Source organism: Falco naumanni, chromosome 2 (genome assembly GCF_017639655.2).
Source record: "Falco naumanni isolate bFalNau1 chromosome 2, bFalNau1.pat, whole genome shotgun sequence".
NCBI lineage: Eukaryota > Metazoa > Chordata > Aves > Falconiformes > Falconidae > Falco > Falco naumanni.
This window is the reverse complement of record NC_054055.1, coordinates 68,426,490-68,451,413: the sequence shown is the minus strand read 5'-3', so window position 1 is coordinate 68,451,413 and position 24,924 is coordinate 68,426,490. Positions and strand designations below refer to the sequence as shown.

At 41.3% G+C, this 24,924-nt stretch overlaps 3 protein-coding genes across 12 annotated transcripts in view; 1 reads left to right on the top strand and 2 right to left on the bottom strand.

Moving 5' to 3' along the window:
• TGFBRAP1 (transforming growth factor beta receptor associated protein 1) overlaps window positions 1-2,522 on the bottom strand; it is a 34,775-nt gene extending 32,253 nt beyond the window's left edge. Inside the window, exon 1 of one of the 3 annotated variants that reach the window (XM_040584669.1) lies at window positions 2,295-2,522. The gene's annotated coding sequence lies outside the window, so the exon portion shown is untranslated. Of the gene's footprint in view, window positions 1-287; window positions 2,243-2,294 lie in introns of those variants that run through there. The other 2 variants (XM_040584670.1, XM_040584671.1) reach the window with 2 other exon arrangements.
• Window positions 2,523-3,870: 1,348 nt separating this feature from the next.
• On the top strand, window positions 3,871-18,881 carry C2H2orf49 (chromosome 2 C2orf49 homolog). 3 transcript variants are annotated; one of them, XR_005826505.1, is made up of 6 exons: window positions 3,871-4,033; window positions 5,819-5,985; window positions 11,565-11,937; window positions 14,875-14,941; window positions 17,286-17,352; window positions 18,792-18,881. XR_005826505.1 is itself a non-coding variant. In XM_040584668.1 (5 exons), exons 1-4 carry the CDS (start codon window positions 3,905-3,907, stop codon window positions 14,929-14,931), a joined length of 726 nt encoding a protein of 241 aa, XP_040440602.1. In that variant the 5' UTR covers window positions 3,871-3,904; the 3' UTR covers window positions 14,932-14,941; window positions 18,792-18,875. The 3 variants fall into 3 exon arrangements, 2 of the variants coding, with proteins under 2 accessions (XP_040440602.1, XP_040440601.1); XM_040584668.1 differs by lacking the exon at window positions 17,286-17,352 and having other exon boundaries at window positions 18,792-18,875; XM_040584667.1 differs by lacking the exons at window positions 17,286-17,352; window positions 18,792-18,881 and having other exon boundaries at window positions 14,875-16,427.
• Window positions 18,040-24,924, bottom strand: part of FHL2 (four and a half LIM domains 2) — a 63,455-nt gene continuing 56,570 nt past the window's right edge. For all 6 annotated transcript variants that reach the window (XM_040584663.1, XM_040584661.1, XM_040584660.1 and 3 more), the window contains 3 exons: window positions 22,231-22,400; window positions 20,328-20,514; window positions 18,040-18,920 (listed from right to left, as the gene is read on the bottom strand). In XM_040584663.1, the coding sequence (XP_040440597.1) occupies window positions 18,769-18,920; window positions 20,328-20,514; window positions 22,231-22,400 (509 nt within the window). In that variant the 3' untranslated portion in view covers window positions 18,040-18,768. The remainder of the gene's footprint in view (window positions 18,921-20,327; window positions 20,515-22,230; window positions 22,401-24,924) is intronic.

Genomic DNA, 24,924 nt, shown 5'->3' with positions numbered 1-24,924 from the left:
TTGTTGGGCTGTTGGTTTGGTGTTTTTTTTTTTTTTAATATTTGCAGTGTCTGTTTTATTCAGTGCTACTTACACATTCTTTGTATCAGACTATATGCACCAGCAATTATAAAGCACATTCACACAGTTAATTTGGAAGCACGGTCCATAAAGCATTCATTAAGCTCAAGATGCAGTATCACAGAAATTAAAGAGTTTCTGGTCTCTACTCTCACAAACATTGCAGAAGTCTGTCTTTAAGTGATAAGAAGCACTTCTAATATTAATTCTACTTTAACTATACCTACCCTTTTGCAATGAAGCCCCATCAAGGAACAGATGCAATTTATGAAGCAATTAATAGTGTTTTAAAAACAGCCCATGTAATTTTACTGTACTCCAGACTTGTGTTATTTTTACAAGAACCAGCAGACAGCTGTGCTCAACACTCCACAGAAAAGCAGATGAGAAACTGCTGACCTTGTTTAATCACCTATTAATTTGTCACAACTGGTTTGTAACAGCCATTTAGCCAACACAGAGGAGGACACAACACTAAACATCCTGAATGGATTTAAGAAATAGCACACACAATTACTTCTAGTCCACATATACAGTAGAGATATAAAACACCAAACGAAATTTCTGTGGACCAACAAAGACCAACATCAACAAAATGCTCTTGTGAACAATCCTGGAACTAAACACAGTAAAAAAGAATATAGTTTCCAATTTTTACATCTAAAAGGCCCCTTTGCTTTTGCAAGAGAACATTGAAAACCATGGCAAAGATTTCCAAAACAGAGTAAGAAAAGGCAAGGTACACAACTCACAAGTAACCACTAAATAAAATTTTGTCAAAGGGTATAGCTAGAAGCAAACCATGTTACCAAGAGATAGCAGTGATCTTTTATGCCAAGAACTCCCTATTTTTTTCAAAAGTTCAAAAGATTTTAGTTTGGGCTTCCATGACATTTTCGAATTGCATCCTCACCTGTGGTGTAAATTAGCGTTCTGCCCTTCAACAAAACCACCCTGACCCAGGAAATATTAGAGAAATAGCCTATGGCAAAAAGATAATGCAAGACCCTGACAACAGAGCCAGCCATGTTCTCCTCCAACACTACTGAAAGAAACACAGTGTATTAAGTTAGAGAGGGCTGCCAAAAAAGCCTCAACCATTTTTAAGAGCCCTGTGTAGCCTGAAGTGATAAACTATCACCTGGAAAGGTTTGGCAGCTTTCATACCTGAAGCTATCAACAACTTAAAGTTTCTGTAGTCCAGGGTAAAAATGTTAACCTATGCTATTGGGAGAACTACAGAATTTCGCTCTTGACCATGATGTATTAAAAACCTCCAAAAAACTTACTAAATGAAGTAGATGAAAAGTGAAAGTGTAAAGAAATCAAGAGATACATAATCCCTGAGCAGAAAGAAGAAACTAATAACACACTACTACCACGTAAGAATGACACCAATTAAATTAAACATCCATGCTAGAAAAAAAGCTGTGTAAAAAAGTTTTAAGTATAACCAATGTTGTTACACATAATCTGCATGTGGTTTTTCTTTTACATTTACTTTGCTGTCATTTATAAGAGCTTAGGGGCTTATGCTCACTACAAATAAACAGGTTCTGCAGAACATTCTGTTCCTTTAAAGTGCAAAAGGCCACCCCAGAGCTACAAACGGAAGCCAGTAAGCTACTTCTTAGTTGTTCAGGCCTCCGGAAAACATTATAATGGGGGAGGCCTGCTATCAAAAAAAAAAAAAATCAATAGGCAAGCACATTATCAGTCTGCTAAATTTCACTTTCTTAAGGGCACCAATAAATCCCGCTTGTACTTAGTTCCGGTAAAGAGTGGAAAACAGCTCTCCCTCACCTTTGTTAAGTAACACCTTGCTCTGCATTTATGTTTTGTTCATTCGCTGCTGCCCTGCAAACCAGCATCCTACTTACCCTGCCTCTGCACTGCTCCTTCACGCTCACACACGTACTCCTACACCCTGCGCAATTAACCCCGTGCGAGCTACAATTAACCTCTGGGTACGATCCCACAGACCCGAGGTGCTGGGCCGCGCTAGCCCCGGGAGCGCGGGGATGCCCGCACGGCGGAACGCCCGCACCCTGCCCGGCCGCCGCACGGCAGCAGAAGCGGCGCCGCTCACCGCACCCCTGTCCCTTCACACGCCCGCAGCCCCACCGGGCGGCGGAAACCAGGCCCGGCAGTAGCCAGCCCCGCGGCCCCCGGCGCGCCCGCCTCCGCCCCAGCAGGCGACAGAGCCTCTCCTCCCGCTCGCCCTCCCCCAGCACCTGCCACCGCCACACCGGGAGCCAGGCCCGCCGCTTCGAGGCCTTGCGGTGCCACTGCCGGCGGCCGGGCCCGGGCCGGGCGCCGCCTCAGGCCGCGCTGTCAGCGCCCAGGCCTCCCGGCGCGCTGCGATCCGCCGGCGGGCGGGGGGGACGCGCCGCTTCCGGTGTCGCACAGGGCCCGCCCTGCGCTAGCGTCACCGGTTCCCGGAGGGGCGGGGAGCTAACAGGGAGAGGAGCCGCCGCACCCCGCCGGGCCGCGGCTCTTCCGGTCACGCGGGGCAGAGCGCCCGGCGCCGACGGCAGGGGGCGGAGCCTCAATGAGCACCGCCCTCCGGGGGGTGTGGCTGGGGCCGAGCGGTGGGCGCTGGGGAAGGGCTTCTGGCGGCTGAGGGCGCTTACGGCCCCGGCCCTCGGCACGGTGTCCCGGGAGGCGGCGGTGTAACCGTGCCCCTGTGTCTCTCCTGTGATGGCGAACCCCTTCTCCGGGCGCCGCGCTCCAGCCGGCCCCCTGCGGGCTGAGACGGGCGCGCTGAGGGCGAGGGGTCGCGCCCACGGAGCGGGAGATCCGCCTGCCAGCGCTGCCGAGGGCGCCACAGCAGGCGGAGAGATCCCTTTGTTATCGCCCAATGCTGTAGTTATGCCCCGGGGAGCAGTTACAGACCAGGTCCAAAGGATATGTACAAGGGATGAACGCCGGTGGAAAGAGCAGCTCTTCCGAGAAAAATCATGGAACGCCCGTAGCGGTGGGTGGTTTGGGAGGGGACGAGGGGGAGCACAAGGAAACGAATCGCATGAAATGCCAGAGGGCACTTTTGAGAACGCTGTACGAAGTATCAAGAAAAGTTACATTGCATGCATGTACTCTTCAGTGGTTTTTAAAGATTCAGAATTTGAATCCGTACTCTTAGAAGCGCCCCATATACACAGCAATAACATTACACGCGTAGTCATATATATGCGACTTGTTCCGTGTGCGCACTACCTGTTGCCTGCGCCTTTTAATTTTATAAAATACATCCGGTGCTTCTAAGTACATTGCAATTTTATGTCGTAACGACATGGCTGATTTATTAGTGTAATCATCTGTAATTCCCTATTCTGTTTGTAAGCACGTAAGCAGGTCATTAACTCAAATGAGCAAGTAGCAATTTCGCCTCGGAATTACAACAGAACCTTCGCAATTGCAGATCGAGGAGTGTTAATTGGCAGTTACCACTTTTATGCGCAAGATTTAGTTCCTGTTTAATGCGGCAGCGAAGCTCCCGCGGGCGGTGGCACGAACGTGTTGTGCTTCTGCAGGCTGGCAGAGCTTGCAGTAAGGTACATTCGTTTCCCTCATTCAACAGCACAGGCCGCCTCCCGCTACAAACGCGACGCGAAAGACCGGAACGGCCGCTCCGGAAACCCGTTCCCAGTCGCTCCGTGCTCGCTGGCCCGGCCCGGCCCGGCCCGGCCGCGCAGGGCCCGCCACTCCGCGACGAGCAAACAGAACAAACGCCCGCCAGCCTGCCGCGGCGCGCTGGCGTCACTTCCGACACGTCACTTCCCGCGTGAGCCCGCGCCCCGCGCGGCATTGTGGGAGGCCGGAAAGGGGTCGCCGGGGGAAGAAGATGGCGGCGCAGGGAAGGGGCCGGGTGGGCGGTGGCAAGGAGGAGCGCGGGTCGGGGCGCCCGGAGTCGGAGCTGCTGCTGCACCCGGAGCTGCTCTCGGAGGAGTTCCTGCTGCTCACACTGGAGCAGGTGCGCCCGGGCGCCGCCGGGGAGCGAGCCGGCCCCGGAGCAGCGGCCCCTGAGGCGGGGCGGGGGGTGTGTGGCGCCCGCCCCGCCCGGCGGGAAGGGGGGCTCCGGGGCCGGCCGCCCTGCTTGTTGTGCCCCTCTCTCCGCGTTAGACCTACCCCGTTTGTTTCTCTGCTTTACTACGCGGGGAAACTCCTACCCCTCGCCGCCCCTCCCCTCTCCCCCCGCCCTCCGTTACCTACACGGAAAGTTTTCTTCCAGTGCTCCTGCGGTTTCCAGTCATTGTACCGCCCTTAACGGGTGCGCAAGGAGCGTTCAGGAAAAACAAAACCTAAGTCGATGCCCTGTAGGCTAGGTACTTGCTTAGAGGAGGCCCGTAGCCTGAGAGATGTTTGCAGAGGGGCTGTGTTTGAACACTGTAGTTGCTAAAGAATAATTTACCTAGATCAGCATGTCTGTGGGACAGTGTTTGCATGCAGTAAAATTTTCTGTGGAAAGATGATATTTACCCTGTTGTTGTTCCATTCGTACCTAATGAATTAAGGGAATGCATCCTATGTAATTAGTCAAGCTACGACTTAAGTATTCGTAATAGAAAAAAAAAATTAGTTTGAAAGTGAGTTATAAGCAGTTTTGGACCGTATGGAGCTTCAATTGGTGTGATTTGGAATACCTATTACAGCTTTGCCTGAGAATTGTAGGTGCATGAAACAATACTAATCAGAGTTTTAGGTTTTTGAATGAGCTTGCTGAATTTTGGTATGCTCTTGTCCATGTAGTTTATGTGGACAAAAACGTACAGGTTTAGTCATGAAGTGTTGCCAGCACCTGTAGTGGCAGAGACTTGACCCGCTTTCAGTGACCTCTAGTTTGTAGAAAGTTAGTGGATTTTTTTTTGTCTTTCAATAGATTTGGCAGGAGGTACCAAGAAGTTTTGTTTTGACAGCCCTGTACATTACTAGAAAGAAAACTGGTCTTCTGTTATAACTGACAGTATCTGGAAATTTCCCTTTGCAATTTATTCTTTGGGAACTGAGGAAGGAAGCGCAGCTCTATATTTGTAAGTTTAAACAGTGTTGTGGTCTAGCTGCCTTTTTTTTGGACATTGTAAGAGCAGCTCTGGTGTCGTAATTGGATTCAGGGAAGTGTGTTTAAGAGTGCATGAAAACATCAGTCATCCTTTTGTGTTTTTTTTCTCTACTATTTTTATTGGGGAAGATTACAGGGTTTTGGTTAGGGAAGGGCTGCAGGTTGACCTGTGTGGGCAGAGGCGATGAACCAGTACTGGTTGCAGCTGGATCCAGCTGTCTCCGACACGGTTGAAAACAGCCCATCACACACCAAAATTTCAAGCAGAGGAGCTCATGGCACCTGTGTTGGAATTCACTTAAAGAGCAGCCGCCACCAGGGGCAGGAGACACAAAAGGGTGCACAAAAAGAGGCATGTGAAGAGATGCGCTTGCAGCTAGTGGAAAAAGAAACCACTATGCTCCGACCTAAACATCGCACATTTCCTATTGCCTCACTGAAGGGAGGGACTGAGTGTAATCCACACAGAAAACAAGGGAGGTTGGCAGTAGGAAGACTGGAGACCAGCCTGTCATTGGCAAGGGGCAGTTCATGGCATCTCCATGCCGGTCACCCCTGCAGCCCCCTCGCTTCTGAAATCCTCGCGTTGATGCCCAATACGCTACATTGGAAGTGGCTTTTGAAAAAAAGAAGTTACGCCACTAAGATGCTTGTGCTTTGAATTTGTCATAATAACAACTTTTTTTCCTGTTCCCACAGAAGAATATACTAGTTGAAAATGACGTAAAGATGGACAAAGATGGTCTCACTGATCTGTATATTCAACATGCCATTCCCCTGCCTCAGCGTGACCTACCAAAAAGTAGATGGGGGAAAATGATGGAAAAGAAGAGACAGGAAAATGAGTTGAAAAGTGGGAATAAAAGGTAACTTAGCTTTTATTGCACTAGTTTGGAGAATTTAGGACAGTGCATTTAGTTTAATCTTTGTTTGCGTGATTAATGAAACTTGTATGGACGTTGTTACAGTTTACAGAGAGTGCTGTGTCAAGTCTTCTGTGTCAGAAGTGTTAGATTCTACTACTGCAATAATAGGAAAAAGGGGAAGGTAATCTTTTTATGTCATCCAGATGTTATTAATAGTATGTAGCTTATAGTGCTTCTTTTCATAGAATCATAGAATGGTTTGGGTTGGAAAGGACCTTTAAAGGTCATCTAGTCCAAACTCCCTGCAGTGAACAGGGACACCTTCCACTAGGGCAGGTTGCTCAGAGCCCCTTCCAACCTGACCCTGAACATTTGCAGGCGTGGGGCATCTACCACCTCTCTGGGCAACCTGTTCCAGTGTTTCACCATCCTCATCATAAAAGATTTCTTTCTTATACCTAGTCTAAATCTACCTGCTTTTAGTCTGAAACCATTACCCCTTGTCCTGTCACAACAGGCCCTGCTAAAAAGTCTGTCCCCATCTTTCATATAAGTCCGCTTTAAGTACTGAAAGGTTGCAGTCAGGGCTCCCCAGAGCCTTCTTCAGGCTGAACAATCCCAACTCAGCCTTTTGCTCATAGGAGAGGTGTTCTATCCCTCAGACCATCTTTGTGGCCCTCCTCTGGACCCACTCCAACAGGTCCATGTCTTTCTTGTGCTCAGGACCCCAGAGCTGGATGCAGCACTGCAGGTGGGGTCTCACCGGACCAGAGCAGAGGGGCAGAATCACCTCCCTCGGCCTGCTGGCCGCGCTGCTTTTGATGCAGCCCAGGATACGGTTGGCTTTCTGGGCTGCGAGCACACATTGCTGGCTCGTGTCCAGCTTTTCATCCACCGGTACCCGCAAGTCCTTCTTGGCAGGGCAGCTCTCAACCCCTTCATCCCCCAGCCTGTATTGATACTGGGTTATTGGTACATTTCAATACATTTTCATATATATTTTCTAATGAAAAAAGATTATTTTCGTTTTAACTATGGAAGTGTTAAGTAATAATAATATTTATAGTGTTTAAGAAAAGTACCAAAAGCATGTTTAATTATGCTTGCAGCCTGGACAGGGATGATCTCCTCTAGAATCAAGGGTGTACACTGCAGCAATTTTGTGTGTCTAATTCAAAACTAGCATCTGCTTTCTGAAAGAAACATTCTGCCCTATTTTTAAAATCTTTCTGTTTGTATTTGATGAGAAAGCAAAATCTTCCCCAAAAGTTTATTTTGCTGAATCTTTTCTCCTCCTAACCTTATCTCTGCCCAGGACTTTGACTTTGGTGTGTGATGTGCATGAGTGGTGTTCTAGTTTAGCTTCAGCAGTAAATCCTAAGGAACAGTGGATGGAAATTCTCATTATAGTTTTCCAGTATTACAGTTGGTTGATTTTATTAGTGTGTTTTAGCTTTACTGAGGTTTCTAACAGGGAAGAGCTGTCAAATGATTTTGTTTTTATTGTTTTAGAATTTTAGCAGTGGCTAGGACACTGCGTTGTTATGTTGTGGTTTTGTTTTTCCCATGTGCCTTGGTTTCTTTGCAACTTGAGGATGAAAGCCTGAGGTTAGTGTTTGAATAATAAAAAACTGTTGTTTTTCTGAAATAGGTGCAAAAGAATTTTTTATCAAAGAAATAAAGATAGCAGGCTGGATATTTTTAGAGGAGGCGGTAGTGTTAATTTTTAGATGGGAGAATGACTTCATCCAGAGTTTATATATAGAATAAGTTTAGGGGCTTTTATTTTGGCACACTAGCGCTCAATAATGGTTAAACCTATGCAGTATTTGTTGGGAAAACAGTAAGTAAAAGTAGATATGTTTAATCTGCCAGCCTGCTTTTCTTTACCAGTTGCTCTTGGCACTTAACATCTAGCATGCTAGGTCTTTTGCTCTGCTTAGACAGTTTTAAGATTTTCCAGCAGTTAACTATTTTTGCTTATATTACATCTTTCATACTCTACAAATATGCTGGCAAAATACTGTCTCGGAAAGTTAGTCTCTTACTGCTAGTATTACTAACCCGAGAGAAATGGGAGAAGTAATCTTTCAGCACCTTCAGTAAGTAAAAGCTGCACAGAGAAAACTTCAGTTTCAGTATATTGACAGAAAGAATCAAGGAAGTTCAATTATCTTTTTGGATGTTAAAATATTACACTTTTCTTCATAGTTGTGTGTACCACTTAAGCAGAACTGGCACAGTGCTGTTGTGCAGAGGAGGAAGTAAAAGTGGTTACTTTGGTATCATGAGGCTGTAAGTTATGTGCAAGTCAGAGATGGGAGCTAAGTGTGCTGTTAGTTTGGTTTAGAAGTCAGATAAACTGATTGATGTATGAACAAAGAGCTTTCTGATGAGTTCCTCTGTGGGAAGCACAGCTTTACAGTGGATGCTGGAATTAATATGAGGCTTCACAGTTCAGTGTGTGTTTGCATGCCTCTAGCAGTTGCAGATAAGAGGTGAAAACACATTGAAATTTGTCTGTATTGAATATCCTGTTCAGTTTTACTGCTGGTGGTTGATGGCATGTCCTGAAAGACTTACTGTATATCAGCTGAGCTGCAGTAACGTGTTAGGCCTCAGTAATACAATCAAATATTTGAGGTCGCAGATGTTGGCTTATACATTTTGTTACTGAATATTTGAGTTTGCAGACAACCATACCAAATAAACCCAAATGCAGTCTATCAGACTTCAGACGTTTCAGAAAGCATTTGTGTTCAGTGACAGTTAATTTTGTAGATCTGTAAGACAGGCTTGCCTGCTGGAAGAAGGAGGATGGTGTGAATCTCAAAATATGTATGTAGTTTCTGAATTGCCACCGAGTCTGAAGGCTCTCACCTGCAAACTCTTAGTATCCAGGAACCCTGTGGTTATACATGCTCAGAGCTGTGGCCTTAGTAGAGCTGATCATTTCTCCTTAGTCACCTTAGAGGCCACTTCAGCATCCTCTGAGAACTCTGATGTGCTGATAGTAGTGGAGGTCAGTGTAAAACATGATACTTCTGACCAGTTTCAGACATTCACAGAAGAGATGATCACCTGTTCATTTTGGTAACAGGTGAATATTTAGGATAATCAGGGGGTGGGAGCTAAAACCTACGCTCCTGTCTGGTTTTAGGGTGCTGCCTTAAGTGCCAGGCTAAGCTAGATAAGGATAGGAGCATTTTGCATTAAATTGTCCTCATAGTCTAGAGCTGCTCAGAGGCCATCCTTACTACATGAGTAATCATGTGAAACAGTGGAAAGCCGGATTGCTCATGTAGAGAAGCTTGTATTTTTTACCATGCACTACAAGGTAAACGGCAGGATTAGAGCACGCCCCCTACATCCAGCATGGCTCAAAGTGTGGCTAGAACATTTCTCTAGGATGTAGATGTGCATTGAAACGTAGGTTTCATAGAGAGCGCCCTGCAGGAGGGGACACAGTCCCAAAATTCTTCTTTTCAGCTGTCAGCTAGCATCGGTGTCCTCCCTCAGAAGAGTGCTAGCTAATGTGAATCCTACTCTGAAGCTTTTAAGCTGCCTGTACTCTTTGTATAAAAAAAGTGAGCGTCACACCCAAGGTTCTATGCTGTGAGCCATTTATCTAAAAATTAGATACGACAGTTCTTGATGGTACAGCATCCAAATTTCTTTTGGAACTTTCCCAAAATGTTTCTCTGGGAATGTTGTCTGTATTAAAGCATGCGGTCATTTGTACAAGTGCGACAAGCCTAAAATTCAGTTTAGAATAGGTGACAAACCTCCTAGAACTGTGGTTAGTTCCTGACTTGCCAGTCTTCACCAAGCTGAATTTAAAAAAAAACCCACAACAAACTCCGTCGGAAAAGCAGACTTCTTGTTAAGGAAGGTGACTAAAGAAATGCATAAATAATTTCTTTCATACAGTTTTTTAACTACCTTTCCGAAAAGGCTGCTGGGGAATGTGTTCCTTGTCAGGAGTGTTGAATAAATTCCTGGACAAAGTCAAAGTGAGCAGAAAGTATGATGATTTATTTTTGAAGTGTCTTAGCAGCTTTTTAGGCTTTTTAAGCAAAATTATACTCCCTAATTTAATGGATGTGTTAAATGCTACTGTTGTTTCAGTAGTATTTAACTGAAACAACATGCCTGACTGAACACTCCGGGTCGTGGAAACTAGTCTCATTTTGTAGAAGCTCTCCTAGAAACCACATTTACTGTAGATATAAGCCAAAGAGTCTTATCTCTTGACAAGTCCCAAACAAATTGAAGGTCTCTTTTTGTCTCTCTCAGTTCCAGGAACCCAATGAATAGAAAAAGTGGAGGATTATGTGACATACATACATTGTTGTGAACAGATGGTAATGTAGAAGCAAACCTGAGTAAGAGCTGAACTTTCTCTTGCTCTATAAGCTCTTAAATTATGACTTCTTTCTTTTTTTTTTAAAGAAACCCCTGGTCTTGACAGAAATTGTGCAAGCAATGTGTAATTTCTTAATGTGTGAGGTTTATCAGCAACTACTGATTTAATGTTGTTCCAGGTCAAACAAATGGATTCCCTGCTTGTGGCTTGTTTTAAAGAATGTTGAGATACCCAACATCAATATTGTCAAATTCATTAATTACAAATTAATGAATATATTTAATTGTTGAAAACTTTATTCCTCTGTTTAATATGAGATGATTAAACAGTAAGTGTGTACTGAAAACTGAAGTTTCTCAGCAGGAATACTATATAACTTAATGGTTATTTGGTTTTACTGTTTGTTAAATCTGCGCTTCGCAGACACTTTCTCTTTGCCATTCTTGAGCAGTGCTTTTTTAAAACTCTGAATTCATGTAGAGTAAGCTATGATAACTTTGTGTTTGATTTTTTGGCAATCAGGATGTTTTCTGATGCTACTGTTTTGATATTAGCTTGATAGTATTCCTTTTTCATTAACCAGTTGTTATTAAATTGGCCAGCTCTGACTACAAATAGGCTTAAAGGCACAAACTATGAAAAAAAAGTAGTCATTAAATCAGCTTAGCGTTCCTGCTCAGAGACAGCTTATTTAAAAAACAGGTAGGCTTTTTTTGCTTAATGTTTTTATTCTTTGTCTAACAGTCTTTTAGACTACCTTAACATGATGATTTTGAATAAGAGTGGAAACAGGGAGATTAGAAGCACAAGAATATTAGATGCTGTTCTTGTAGGTAAGGTGGCACACACTTGCTCAAATACTCACCTTTTGAAATACTTAACAGCTATTACGTCTTTAGTTACTCTGTAATAGCTACAGTGGTATAAGCACACAGTCTTTGGTCATAAAACTGTAGTTGTCTGCCTAGAAAGTTCCTTACACAACCCTCTCTGAGGAACAGTGTTCCTCACGCAACTTCCTTCCCACTTTCTATTTTGGAAGCAATTTCTGTTGCTTAAGTTTGGAGCAGCTAAAAGTTTAAGGTTAGTGTTTTGGGATATATTTCTACGTTAGGCAAAGTAATTTTCATTTTCACTACTCATGTCTTGGATATATGCTATTTTTGGATCATCTAGCTTGTGTTTCTGAGAATTTTACAATTTGTATTTTCAGTGTTGGAACGGTGGAAGGTTTAAGGAAACGACCATTAATTGTATTTGATGGCAATTCAACAAGTACAAGCATAAAGGTGAAGAAGACAGAGAATGGAGCTGCTGATCGCCTAAAACCTCCTCCAGCTGGAAGCACCACCAACACTGTTAGAAGATTATCAGTTCCTTCAAATGCCTCAACATACATTTCAGCCTCCAGTTTATCAGAGGACGCTAAGCTTGGAGTGAGGAATAATGAGGCCAAGCAGAACAGTATTTCAAAGACTAACAGCAGTGTGTTGGCTAGTCTGAAGGTGTACCCTTTGTCTCCAGTAGCAGGAACTACTGTTGTGAAGTTAAAGAGAGCTGTTCCAAAAGAAGAATCTGATTTGCCGGTATGTATGTTCAGCATCTTGTTTTGCAGGTTTGTGGTTTTTTGTTTGGTTTTTTTTTTTTTCTTTTTAATTGAAACTTACAGGAGCCAAACTCTTGGAAGAGTTTTCAGGATTATTTTGTTTTGGAGTAACAGCAGAGTCTTTGTTTAGAAACAGGCAAAAGAGTAGCTAGTTTGGGAAAGATGAGAAGGAAAGAAATTAAGTACTTTGTACTTGTCCATGGGAAACTTCTGTGTAAGAGGCAGCTTTGTAGAAAAAAAAATGAATGTAATTTTAAAATTACTAAGTAAGTAGTACTTCAGGTGGTGCTGGTAGCAGTCAAATAAAACACAAAATAAATCCTCCTGATAGGTCTGAGGGAGAGAACAAGTATTGTAGAACAACATGAACAGCCTTAAAGGGAGGATGAGTGGTCTGTTTTCTGTAGTAGGGAAGAAAAAAATGGAATGATAACATTTGTAACAGTCACACTTGAACGGTTGAGTAGGAAAAGATTTGATTTGTCAAAGTGAAGGAAGAGTTGTTACAGGAACTGAAGTGAGATGCTGAGAGCTGTAGAATATATCCTTAGAGGAAGAATGCCATCTGTTTTAGATCTCACATAGGAGTTGGCAAGCTAGAGGAAGGAACTGGATGTGAAAATCTGGAGAGCTGCCCAGATTGTGGGTCTGAATGGGAAGCCATAACAACAAACCATACTAGTTGAAGTGAGAGGCCAAAGGTCAAGTGCTCGTTTTGAGCCATGGTGATCTTAATCAGGTACTTGGGCTTCTATAAGATCATAAGAAAGACGTGCTGAGGTCTTGAACAGAAGGGCATTGTTCTCGGGTAGAAGACTGATGACTGAGCTGTTAGCTAAAAAGGATAGTTGCCTTCTTTCTACAAGTTAGATTCAGCTGCAAACAAATTTTCTATAGAGAACTGTATTATACATGGTGGCAGAATGAAGCTGATGAGCCTAAGTGATGAGAGAAGAGCTAGGGCAGGATACCTGAATTCGGCAGGGCCTATCTTTGAAAGTGTAGGTAAGGGCGCTGAGTGTAGCTGCCAGTTGGGGAGAACGGTAGGACAGTGGTTGTTTTTGACAGAGGTGTCATTAGTCTTTAAGGGCTTGTCAGTGAGCAAGGAACAAGGGGCCATCTCTTCAAAACATGCCACGGGGTAGGGATAAGTCTGATATTTGTGTTGTATTCCTTCATGATACAAATAAAGGAAATTTCACATTTCCACTGGAATGTGAGAATATCTGGAATGAGCCTGGGTGTCAAAGGAAGAAATATCTGTTCTCAGCTGAACTGCAGAGGGAGCTTTAGATGTGCTGTGTGCAATTACATTGATTACAGTTTTCTTAGGACACCAGACCTAACATCTGTTTTCTCAATATTGCCTCATGAAAAGCTTTCTATTAATATATATTTTTTAATATCTTTTAATGAAAGAATGCAGGTGCTATCCTTGCTGCATGGGTTGGTATGTTCCATCCAACTTCTGTTAAACATGAGCACCTAAACATGGGGCTGTTCTGAAAGACAGCTCTAGCAACTTTTACAAGAGTCATGGCTGAGGGCCTGAATCAAATGTATGCTGGAGAGGCGTGTTTCCTACTACCAGTTGTTATTACTAATTTATTTTAATATTTAGAACTCTTCCAAGTACTGGTCAGATCTACAGAGCTTTTGAAACTTTTTTAGTATACACCTTACACAGCTTTTTATATTTAATTTAAATGTTTCGTAGCCACAATGATGAACACTTTTAAGTGACACTGTATGACTGACACTCAGAAGCTATGACCTCTGACACTTGACTTTCTACCTTAGCCACAGTTTTTTGTTCAAGTTAATACTGGTAAGTTCAGTTATGCCTTGGTTAATGTCGGTCAGACACGTTTGAAGTTAGGCAGATGTGTTATATGGATGTTACTTTACTGTCTGAGATTAAAGAACATGGCGTTGAATAATAAGTGATGCAGCCAGGAAGAACTGATACACTTGGCAGATGGCTGTAGGGTGTAAAGCCTGATACATTTCAGTATAATGACAGTAATGACAATTGCCTTTTCAAGCAAGTGACTGTTCTTTGACTTCCAAGAAAAACTGAAGTTCTCGCGCTGAACAGCATAGAACTATCCCTCTGATCTTTGGGTCTAACTCCCTTAAGCCTTCCAGTAGCTGCAATCCGCAGGATTGCTGTAAATAAACTGAAACTCTTTAAGAAGAGAGATCTCTAGATTGTGCTCCCCAAACCACAGTGTTGCAGAATGTTCTTGAAAACTCATTTACCTGTCTTTACTCTGCTTGTGTGAACTACTAAAGCTCTAGTTTCTCAGACTTTTTTCTTATTTTAGGTGGTGAAAGGGGATTATTTCACTACAATGTCCCATTGTTTTACTTTGGGATTGCATGATTTTTTTCTGGTTTCTTGGGGCAGCGCTTGAAAGATTAGTTCATCTGAGGCTTTGGCAATTATTTCACCTTTTTATACATGTCATTATAAGTAAAGACCAACTTTCCTTCTCTTTCTAATGTTTTTACCCTTTGACAGAAGTAAATTGTTCTCAGAGTTGTATGTTTGTTTTTTTCTTATACAATCCCATTTCAACTTTAAGAAGGCAATCTGAAATAACTTTAGAAGTATGTTTTGAGACTCCAATATATACCTGTTTCTAAGCTGCAAACCTGAAAGATAACTAATTGTAGGATTAAGAAAACCCAAAAGACGTATGTGATTTGCAGGTCGTTAAATTCATTGGCTTTATTTTTCTCGAGGAGTTCTGTGATATTTAACTTTCTCCACGAGATGGCAATAGAAAGCTGTTGTAGTAGCATATAGCTGAGTACAGCAGTAGTCAGTACTGGATTTGAATATGCAGGTTAATTACTAACTTCTACTTGCACAGTATATCTGAGAATATTTATATGTTTTCTTGTTTTCCAGAATGACCTAAAGCCTACAGAAGCAAAGAAGAAAATCCAGCATGTCACATGGCCATGATGCTCTAATGGTGCTTGAAACATAAATGTTACTTCCATATTTTCAAACAGATAAGTCATATTTAAACAGTTTAAGTACAATTCTTTTTAAACCTTACAGGGATTCAGATTGCTGTGAAGTTCTAACAAATTTAAAACTTCCCTGTTGTAAAGCTGGAGTCGTTATCACCAGTCACCTTAAGAGTGTCTACTCTTGTACACCAAGTAGTTCATTACTTCTTTGAAAGGTGGTAATATTACAATATACTACCCCCCCTTTTAGTTTTCAAGATTATTGTAGTTCATCTCCTGCATGTCACTATGATTCACACATATAAATATTTCTTCTTTTTTTTTTTTTAATTTCTGTAAGATTGTTTTTTTCCCACTTCTGGTTAAATAGGTAAAATAGCTATTGAGATCCGGAGTGATCCCATGAGCCTTCTTGGCTTCAAAAAGATAATTCATTTAGATGAGAAAACTGACCATTCTGCTGATAAGATAGTCTGAGACAAATTTTTTCCCTTTTTGTTGCACAGAACGGGGTGAGGAATCTACATTGCAAGTTAGATTGGTAATAAGAGATGAACTATTTTAACAGCATTACTTCAAATTGAAGTTTCTCTTGTTGACACATGAAATAAGAAATGCACAGATGGAAGTATGTTATTAGACTGTTTGATTTGAATCTTTGAGAGGAAGTAGTGAATGAATTAGTGCCATGTTCTCTTAAATACACAGGCATATTTTATACATGCGTAAGTGTAAAAATGTGCCGATGTAGCAAATTTGCTTGTTTTCCTGGTTACAGTCATGCTTATAAAACACAGGGAAAATCTGTGGAATGCAGGCCAGTACTTTCTCGACTTACTAACAATTGGAGAGGGACAGGGATAGGAAGACAAAGTAGTACCTTGAGACCTTTAGCTTATGTGGTTGCATTCTGAAAAAAAACAACCACCTGTTTTCCCTTCTTTCAATAATTGAAGATGGATGTTGGTTTTCTGTGAAACTTGGTGTTTCATCTGGATTATTGGTAGTGCCTTATAAGGCACAAATCCAATTAAGTTGATGGAGACATTTCTATTAAAACTCAGCGGCTCACGGTGGAGCCAATTTAGATTCATTTTAGATATGGATGGTAAATAATAACACTCTCAGACTTAGTAAAACAAAAAAAGAATCAACCTCTGAATCCACTTAGTTAACCCACTAAAAGAAGCTGTCAGTAGTGATCTGAAAGCTTGTTTACATTTTTAACATTGGTTGAAACCAAAACCTGTAGCTTAATTCATTACTGACAGAAGTTTTTCATTCACTGTTAAGACATAAAAGGCACTTCTCGGATGCTGTAAAATGGTAAGAATGTGTTTTGAAATAGTGTGCTGTTTCCCTTTTACTAAACACTTGTGCAGTTTTTGTACTTGAGTACAGCAGACTTTAATGCAATGTACATTTTGTATGTAAAGAGTTGTCTTTTAAGTAGCCTTATCCTATTTAAATAAATTTAATTAAAAGCAAAGAAAGTAGTGCTGACTTGTTTTTGTGATGTAATTAAGCTTGTTCATTTTATACAGCTATATTTCAGTGGACTTGAAGAGATCAGAACTTAAGAAAAAGCTTACAGGGTAAAAGGCTCAGTAGCTACTTTGAAGTTTTGGCAGCAGTTAGTATCGTGTGAAGTGCTGGTCTTTGCACTAGTGTAACAGTCTGATATGAGTTCTGTTTTGTGGGTGGCTTCTTGGCAGTGGGTTTGACTCTAAGCTGTGTTTTGTTGCACTTCTAGTTGGTAGAAGCATGTTTGTGTTGGTATGTGTTAAGGAGCGATATGCAGAACTGTACTGGAATAATAGCATGATGCTGCTATCGCATGGTAGCCGTCCTGTTTTGAGGCCGGTATGCATTCCAGCCCTGTCATGTTTCACCTGCCTTTCTCCAGAGCTGGGACTGTTTTGCTGTCTGTTGTAGCGCTTGGGGGGCAGGGTGCAAGCTATGCTGCTCATACTACCTTCCACTACCCCCTTAGCTAATAGTAACCCTTCTCTCAGCAAAGTACTAGAGCAGAGCTGCTATGTGCTGGGGGTTTGCCAGACTGCAGAGGAGAGAGTAGGTGAGGTGCTTGCCCTCCTCTGGGAGGTGTGAATGTAAGAGGGATATTTGTGGCTATTCTTTACTACAGCCTTCATCATAGAATGAAGTCACCGATAGGATTTATTCAGTCAGTGAGATCTGATTAGTACGGTGTGCATTCAAAAATGTCATCCAGCCAAGTTCTTCAAATGGTGCACAGTGAACCGAATCTGATCTGATGCACCTGTTTAGCTTGTTGAATTAATGAGAGAGGAATGAACTGTGAACACTTTACGTTTGGTACAGAAAGAGACAAATCCAAGAGTGGTGGCAGGAACTAGGAGCAAACTTTCCCTACCCAGTTATACACAGAGTAAGTATATTCCTAATTCTTATTTCCACATCTGAAGATTCCTGTTGGAATTGTGACATGTTATTTTCCTCCTTTTGCTGGATACAAAGGAGTTCCACCTGGAAGGTGTACCAGGATCGTATATTGCATAACATAGCCATATTTATTGAATTTTGTTTTGGTAAGAGAGTTACATTCCTTTGGGTTGTTTCCTCTTGATTTTATTGTCCTGCCAGCATGCTGTTGCTGACAGTTGCCTTTGCAGCAAATGTAGCAGAAATGATGCTGGAGCAAAGGGTATTACGTATTGCAATACAGAATAAAATTAAAGCATGCTCTAGTACAGAAATTAAACTTTTTTTGCAAAGATAAATGTCTTTTGAGTTGCCTTGACCTCCTTGCTTGCTGAGGAGAACAATATTTTGGTTTTGAGTTTAGAGCCTATGAACACACTTTTATCAGCTGCAGTTGATTCAGTATTTCCACACAGTTCAGTTTTGCTGATAATTTCCCCACTGATTTCAGTTAGTAGAAGACTATGTTGTATAAGCAGGGCCCATATGAGGATTGTCTAAACTCCACGGTTCCGTAATGACTGGGTGCAAAAAGGGTTATGTTTCTGTGGCTCTTATGTTGTGTTTCTTCAGACTGTGAAAGCATTTTATTTGTAAATATCTAATGTAAATAAAATTAAACCGCAATCAAGAGTTTTGTTTTAAATGATTTTATTTTGAAAAATACAATGTGCAGTGTAATGTTGACTAACTGTAATACACTGTCAATCAGAACTTGTACTTCACACAATGGTCAGCTAGTCATGCAATAAAATATGTACCTGTTATGAAGCACTCCCACTTCAACTGTTTTATCATTATCTCTTTATGGCATGGCACAAAGCCTTGTATGCTGAAACACCCTCTACGTTCGCAGTCTTTCTACACACTTGACGCACACACTAAGCACATAGCTCAAGAACACTGAGGCGAGACCACAGGCTTTTTGAAACTGAATGGCATTTGCCATTGATTTCAATGGGCTGAGGTTTTCACCCTGAATATCCATCTATATGAATGTATTGTGTGTGGCCATTGTAATCCTTGAACTGTATCACTTATTTGTAACTGGAATATTTAGTGGAAGGAAAAAAAAACCCAACCAACCAAAAAGAGTATGTTATGTCAGTAACACCAAAATGGTTTTACATCTCAGGTTTTGCATTAGTTTTGGTTAGCTGTAGAAATCTTAAACACCAACACTGCTACTAGAGGTTTTAAAGTTGCTTTCCCTCCAGATTCGGAGAGTTTGAAGAAAAAGGTAAGTAACGTTAATGGTACAGCGAAACACAGAGTGGCAAAGCTAGTTCCGAACATCCGTGTATTTCAGACTATATATTGCAAGCACAGCTTTCCTTCCTCTCCCCACCTCATATTTTGAGCTTTAAATATCTTTTCCACATTCAGGGCAAAGGATGTCATCCCTTTCTGTGAGGAAGCCGCGACCCACTAATGAGAGAGAGCACTTCTTACAGTTGAAGCAATCATTATGCCACTGCCGCTCTTCGAAGGAGATGTACTTGGTTCCTCCGAGTCCTGTTTGAAAACCAAAAGCATTCTGTTAGAAGAAGAGAATAGCATGTTAGCCATCAGTGACACTATTTCAGACTCCTGTCTTGGATTGCTATGGAGATCTGACATGTAGCAGTGAAAAAATGCCATTGTGTCAAATCTGTTGTTGCTGTGCTAATTTTGCCACCATTCTTCTGTAGCAGGTAATATTTTCATCCTCAAATAGTTCTGTTGCTTTCAGCTGAGTTAGTGAACTATGGCAGAAATGAACTTTCAAGGGATGGCACTACGATCTACAGCAGAAGGAAAGGAAAACAACTGCCCCTGAACAGAAGTGTGATGGTTTTTTACAGAATGTTTTATGGTGCCTGAGTAAGTTAATTTTGTTCTTTAAAAATGTATTTAGACCATTAAAAATGCAGACTGCAAAAAGCATTCAAGATTTTGCGGCTATGGAGGTTATTGTAGGGGGTATCAAAGTTGTACAGGAAAAAAAGAAAAGGGACAGATGCCTCGTATAGTAATTATTTTTTGCTTAACCTCAGAAATGATAAGCAAGTTGAATACAATACAGTGGAATGATTTAGCTGAGCATAACGTTTACCTCGTGAGAGGGGATTTGTTTTTGTTTTGCCTTTAGTAGCAACATTTTGAAAAAAAACCACCCCAGTTTATGATAGAAAGGACTGCAATATTCAAAAGAGAAATCCCTCTTTCACCTGAACAGAAAACTGTATCTGTAGTGCGCACTAACTTCTAGGAGCTATGCAATCAAGTGTATGTTTGTGAGGACAGGCACAAGGGTAGAGCAAAAACAAGAGAGAAAGTGGCCCAGATATAACTCGGATTTGCAGTCTTGGGCTGTATAGACCATGCTTTTAAATGCTGAATGCTTCATAGAGAAGGTTATAGTTTTATGCTAAGTGTTTCATTAAAAAGCAGCAACTGCTTAGAGCTTTATTAGTACTTTTGTACTGGAAAGCAGTATCTAAAAGCCTTGTGATTCTCAGTTGCTATCCTGAAAAGTCAGGGAAGAAATGTACTGTGCTACAGCATGAGGTATAAGCAAACCAGTTAGATGCTTTCTGCTGGTGAAGGGACTGTTGTTGCTGAGGTCAGCGATCCCTCTAATGAGTGCATGTGGAATGACGTACAGAGCATGCATATCTTACTACGTGCATAGCTCTGTTACTGTGTCCACCATGTTCCGTGAAAATCGGGTGAAAAGGAGGAAACATCAAATTAAGGATGCTTTCCATTTCCTTTTGTTGGGCGCTTGAAAGGCATTGTAAGTATTAAACTTCACATGTCTTGAAATGTACTGTCTTGAGTGTCTCAAGTTATTCAGAATGAACTAGTGAACCATTTTTAACATTAGAGTTAATCAAAAAAACCCCCAAAATTTAAAGGCACTGGCCACAAGAGACCTACCACTGATTGGGTTTGTGCATCCAGCACACTTTTTGGCGTAGAGGTTGCAGAAGCAGCTCAGGCAATAGGCAAACTCATCCCTGGAAGTAAAGCGTTGTCCAGACAATTGCTTCTTGCATCCAGTACAAACGAAGCACTCCTTGTGCCACGGCTGCTCCCGGTATGTAACGCCTCCTGTAGTGATAGCCTGTTTTATGGAAAGTAAGTCAGAAAGTGTTTTCTTGAGGGTGGGAGGTTTGTGTCTTAATTTGGCAGAGAAAGTGATGAGAATTTTGTGGATGGAAGGAAGGAAAGAAGGCCTAACAACAGCAAAATCATCATTTTGGCTGGAGTTGGCCTTGAGAAAAGCATGCAAGTGACTTTTTATAATTTTCCAATTTATACAAAGAGGCCCCATAGTAAAAGTACTTTATTCTCCATATATTGTATAATCTAACTCTCAATTGTCCGCTTGGTTTTTAAAGATAGTCTTTCTGTGTTGCTTTTCACATGCATTTGCTAGGATTCGTCTCATCTGTGTTCCTTCATCTGTCCCATTTTTTAATGGTGAGGGAACTGTCTTATGTGTTTCAACTTCCCTGTTACTTTCCTTGGCAAAGACTGTTTTATTTCCAGTTTTAGTTGAAGTTTTTGCTTTGAGCTTCTCCAGACTTTGGGGATTTTCTCTTATGTTGCTTGCAGAACCAACTTGCCTCATGTTAGACAAACTGAACTTTTTTTGATCATTTGAGTGTTCTTGAGAAGGGTGTAAAATTGGACAGTTTAATTTTTCTTCCTTTCTTCCCTGAAGGGAGGCACCCTGGAAATCAGGCTTGTACGTGATCGTGTTACCTAATATGTGTATTTATCTGTGTCTTTGCTTGTTTCCCAGGTATTTTTGAGTCTGTTCTCAAATTTGGTTAAAATTGGACATTATACAGAGTTTTTGAGATGGAGAAACTCTTAGAAGCTTTAGAAACTTGATAGGATGGATGGATGGATGGATAGGAGGTAGCGAAGGTAATTAAGTATAGTTTAGGTCAAAGGCTGAAAGAGAAATTTAGCCTTTACCTGTTTTGTTTTTTCCTGTGCAGCAGCAAAGATGCATTCGTTTCTGGCCAGCTAGTATGTCTGACCAGACTCCAGCTTTGACTGAAAGTGCAAAGGAGCAGGTAGCACACATGGAAGAAAATCTGGGTCATGTGGGCACAGGTGGTGGCTGGCTGGATGCAGAGGGCAAAGGGAGATAGGCAGGAAACGGTGACAGTGGGAAAGGGGATTTACTGTGGATATAGCCATAGTTTTGATTGTCTTTGCCTATGCATATATCCATAGGAAACTGGGATTTGTTAGTTCCATAAGTGATGAGGAGATTATTTTTAGGGAAGAAATGAAAAAAAAAATTATCAGTGTCTGTGTATAGAATTTAGGAAATTCACAAATAAAAGATCCTTATCCTAGAAAGTCGTATTCCTAAGCATATTGCATTTACTAGTGTTTATTTCACGAAGAGCATTTGCTCTGTGTAAAGCTTATCGCTCTGTCTTGAACTTCATTAGAATATTAAAAAACTATCAATGTTAGCTCATCTTCCTTCCAGTTGAAATGTTCAGGTATATGATATATGATGGATTATATTGGAGTGAGGTTATTCCACTGCAGAGGTTTGGTCTTGTTTTGATTTGAAATGTATTCTCTGTATGGTTTCAATACAAAGGGGTCTTTAACCCTGTGTAAGAGAATTCTCATGGTAGTAAATACTGTGCCTGATGTGGGATGGGAACTGAAACTATATCATCGCTTAGAACCAGTTGATTCTGCATCTTGTAACACACATGGAAAAATAAGGTATTTATCTACATGGACATAAAATGGGATAGACTTGAATCCCTTAGGTTTTAAATAAATAAAATAAGAGCACTACCTTCTTGCACTGGACGCACTGCATGGCAAACTGCTTTTCATAGCAGGGTACGCAAAAGTTTTGATTGTCCTTAGGGATGAAACTCTTCGTTCCAATAGGCTGTTGGCAGCGGTAGCAGATAAAGCAGGTCTCATGCCAGCTGTTGCCCTTGTATTCCATCTTCCGAGTACCTGTAATGAAACCAGAGCACCAAGTGAACTTCTGGCTGAGTCAGATGCATTTTGTAGCTCCTGTTTGCCTGACGGGTGCCTGTCAGTCAATAAGCAGTGCAGCTATGAGCTAGGGGCTATTTCATGTTCCTACCAGCTTTGCATGGTATTGGGTACCACTTTAAGTTTTTGGAGAGTGATTAGTTGTTCTCCTATAGAGATGAGAAACATTTACTGCTAATCATGAAGGTTTAGGACACCTTTTTGAGGTGTAATAATAATGAATTCTAATGCACAGGAAGATTCTAGAGAATTAGCAAGGTACCAATAAAAGCTGCTGTTAGTGCTGAGTGAAGGTAAGGCTATTCCTTGTTTAAGTTTGACTTAGTTCACTCAAAGTCCTTTTTATTTCTTTTTCAGACAGATGCAAGATACCTGGTTAATTCCTGGCAAGCTTGTTGCCTCCCTTTCCCAATAAAGCATAGTCACTGCCTGAGACAAAGGATTATTTCGTGTCTGCTCTGGGACCTTGTTCCTATGCTTGTGGAGGTCCACTATAAATTTGCAATGCTTTCCAGCTCTGTAATACCTGTCCTAAATGTTTTTCTGTCTCTTGAAACTTTCAGTAAGAAAGAAGCTTTCTTTCTGTGTTCAGTTGTATTTAAACCATAGTTGCAATGTGAAAGGAAAGAAAAATCTTTAAGCAATCGTTTGCTGAAAAGCAGAAATTGGTACGGACGTTATGAGCCGAAGGTACCTGTCTAGAATGAAGTTTTAGGGTACAGATACTGTACTTTGCAGATTCAGTCCACTGCTGACAGGTGGACTATGAGCCTTTCCAGGAAATGGAAGATATGGACAAATTTCTTTGCACACTATATAATTTCCTATGTACCAGTTTGAGTCAGAATATTTGATGCTGGCCAGAAGGGAAAATAAACAAATGATGATCCTACTGTTCTGCATTACTCTTGAAGCCTGTAGCAACAAACATGATATCAAATGCTTGGAAGGCTGACAAGCTGATCATGTTGGCTAATGATGAAGAACCACACAAACTCCTTTGATGCCAACTTTCCCCACCCCCATTACTGCAGGGTGAAGTTTTACCATTTTTCCCTTCTTGAGTATTAATTTCTCTTTGTTTACTTAGTTGCATGTTTTTGTTCTTTTTTTTTTAAATCTCATTAAATTCTGCCCAGAGGCATACTTCAGGATTTTTGTAAATTTTTGTTTGAAGAATTGACTTGCAGGCATGTATTAAGTGAACTGTTAATTTTTCTGTCTGATGCTTACATGCTTGAATATTTCTGTTCCATTTTATTAATAGACACCTCTTAAGAATTATGTTCCCCTGTGCTGGTGACTTTATCATACCAAGGAACCAATAAGTCAGTCCTTGAAGGGATGATATTCTGGAAAAAGGAGATGTGGATAATTTGTTTTGAATAATCCAGAGTTTTATTTTGACATTTTTAGCTTTTCTGCCTTTGAGATTGTGTTTTCGCTGAAACTCAAGGCAGGGGGAGCGCTGTTTTGTTAGCTGCTGGACTGAAGTCAGTGGGAGTTTAGTTTGCAGAAGGACTGAAAGATCAAGCTTGTAATTACTTTAGTATTTAATGGGCATGTCATGATAAAGCTTTATTAAATCTAAATTGTACATTTAGTGCAGCAAAGCAAAGGGCAAGTGTAGCATTAACAGTCCCCATAAAGGGTATCCAACCACTTGCTGGTTCTTTCAAAATGAATTATGTTTCAGTTGGTGATCACAGTGCTCTGGTGTAGCTGCTGTACTAACATGGTGTGCTGTGTAAGTAGAAAATACATGCTGTATGTATTGCTCTCTGAATGTGGTGATATCACGGCTATCCTGAGTAAGCAGCTAAAGATCAGTTGGTGGTTATAAAGCTTCATAAAAATTGATTTCTTCTATTTCAGATTATAAGAGAAGAGGGGATTATCTCGGTCGCTGAATCCAGCATCCATTACTATTTATCAGTCTATAGCTGGCATAATAGGCAAAAAGAGATCCATTTGGTAAATAAACTCCCTGATTATGGGGGTGAATTTGATGAACAATCTTAAAAAGATATACATTTAGGAAATCCCAGCTTTAAAACTAGCACTGGCTATTCCCAAACATTTTGGTTATTAGTGCTGTGTCAGTAAAAACAGGTACACATGGAGTAATACAAGGAGATGGCTAAACTCCGTCATGAATGGATAGGGCCATTGGCTTTTAAATATCATTGTTGTTTCTATTTATACATCCTATTTCATCACCAGTCCCTCATTTTTACACCTTGGGTGCCCAATGTTGTAGTTTTCAGCTTTTGTCTAAGGTGACCAATGTTAGAATCAGCCAAGGAAAAATTTTACTGGAAAAAGTAACTAGTAATCGTTGTTGAGCATGTACATGGATTCTTCAAATTGCCTTTTAATATTTTATTTCTGGACCAATATTCCTTCTGCTTCCAGCCCTCAAATGAGAATGCTATAGTATTGACATGAGCCGATGAGGTTTTAGCAATCTATTACTATAACC

Coding starts and splice junctions, on each gene's coding strand:
- C2H2orf49 (XM_040584668.1), top strand. CDS start 3,905: ATGGCGGCGCAGGGAAGGGGCCGGGTGGGCGGTGGCAAGGAGGAGCGC. Junction 5,986..11,564: donor TTGAAAAGTGGGAATAAAAG/GTAACTTAGCTT, acceptor TTGTATTTTCAG/TGTTGGAACGGTGGAAGGTT. Junction 11,938..14,874: donor AAGAAGAATCTGATTTGCCG/GTATGTATGTTC, acceptor CTTGTTTTCCAG/AATGACCTAAAGCCTACAGA.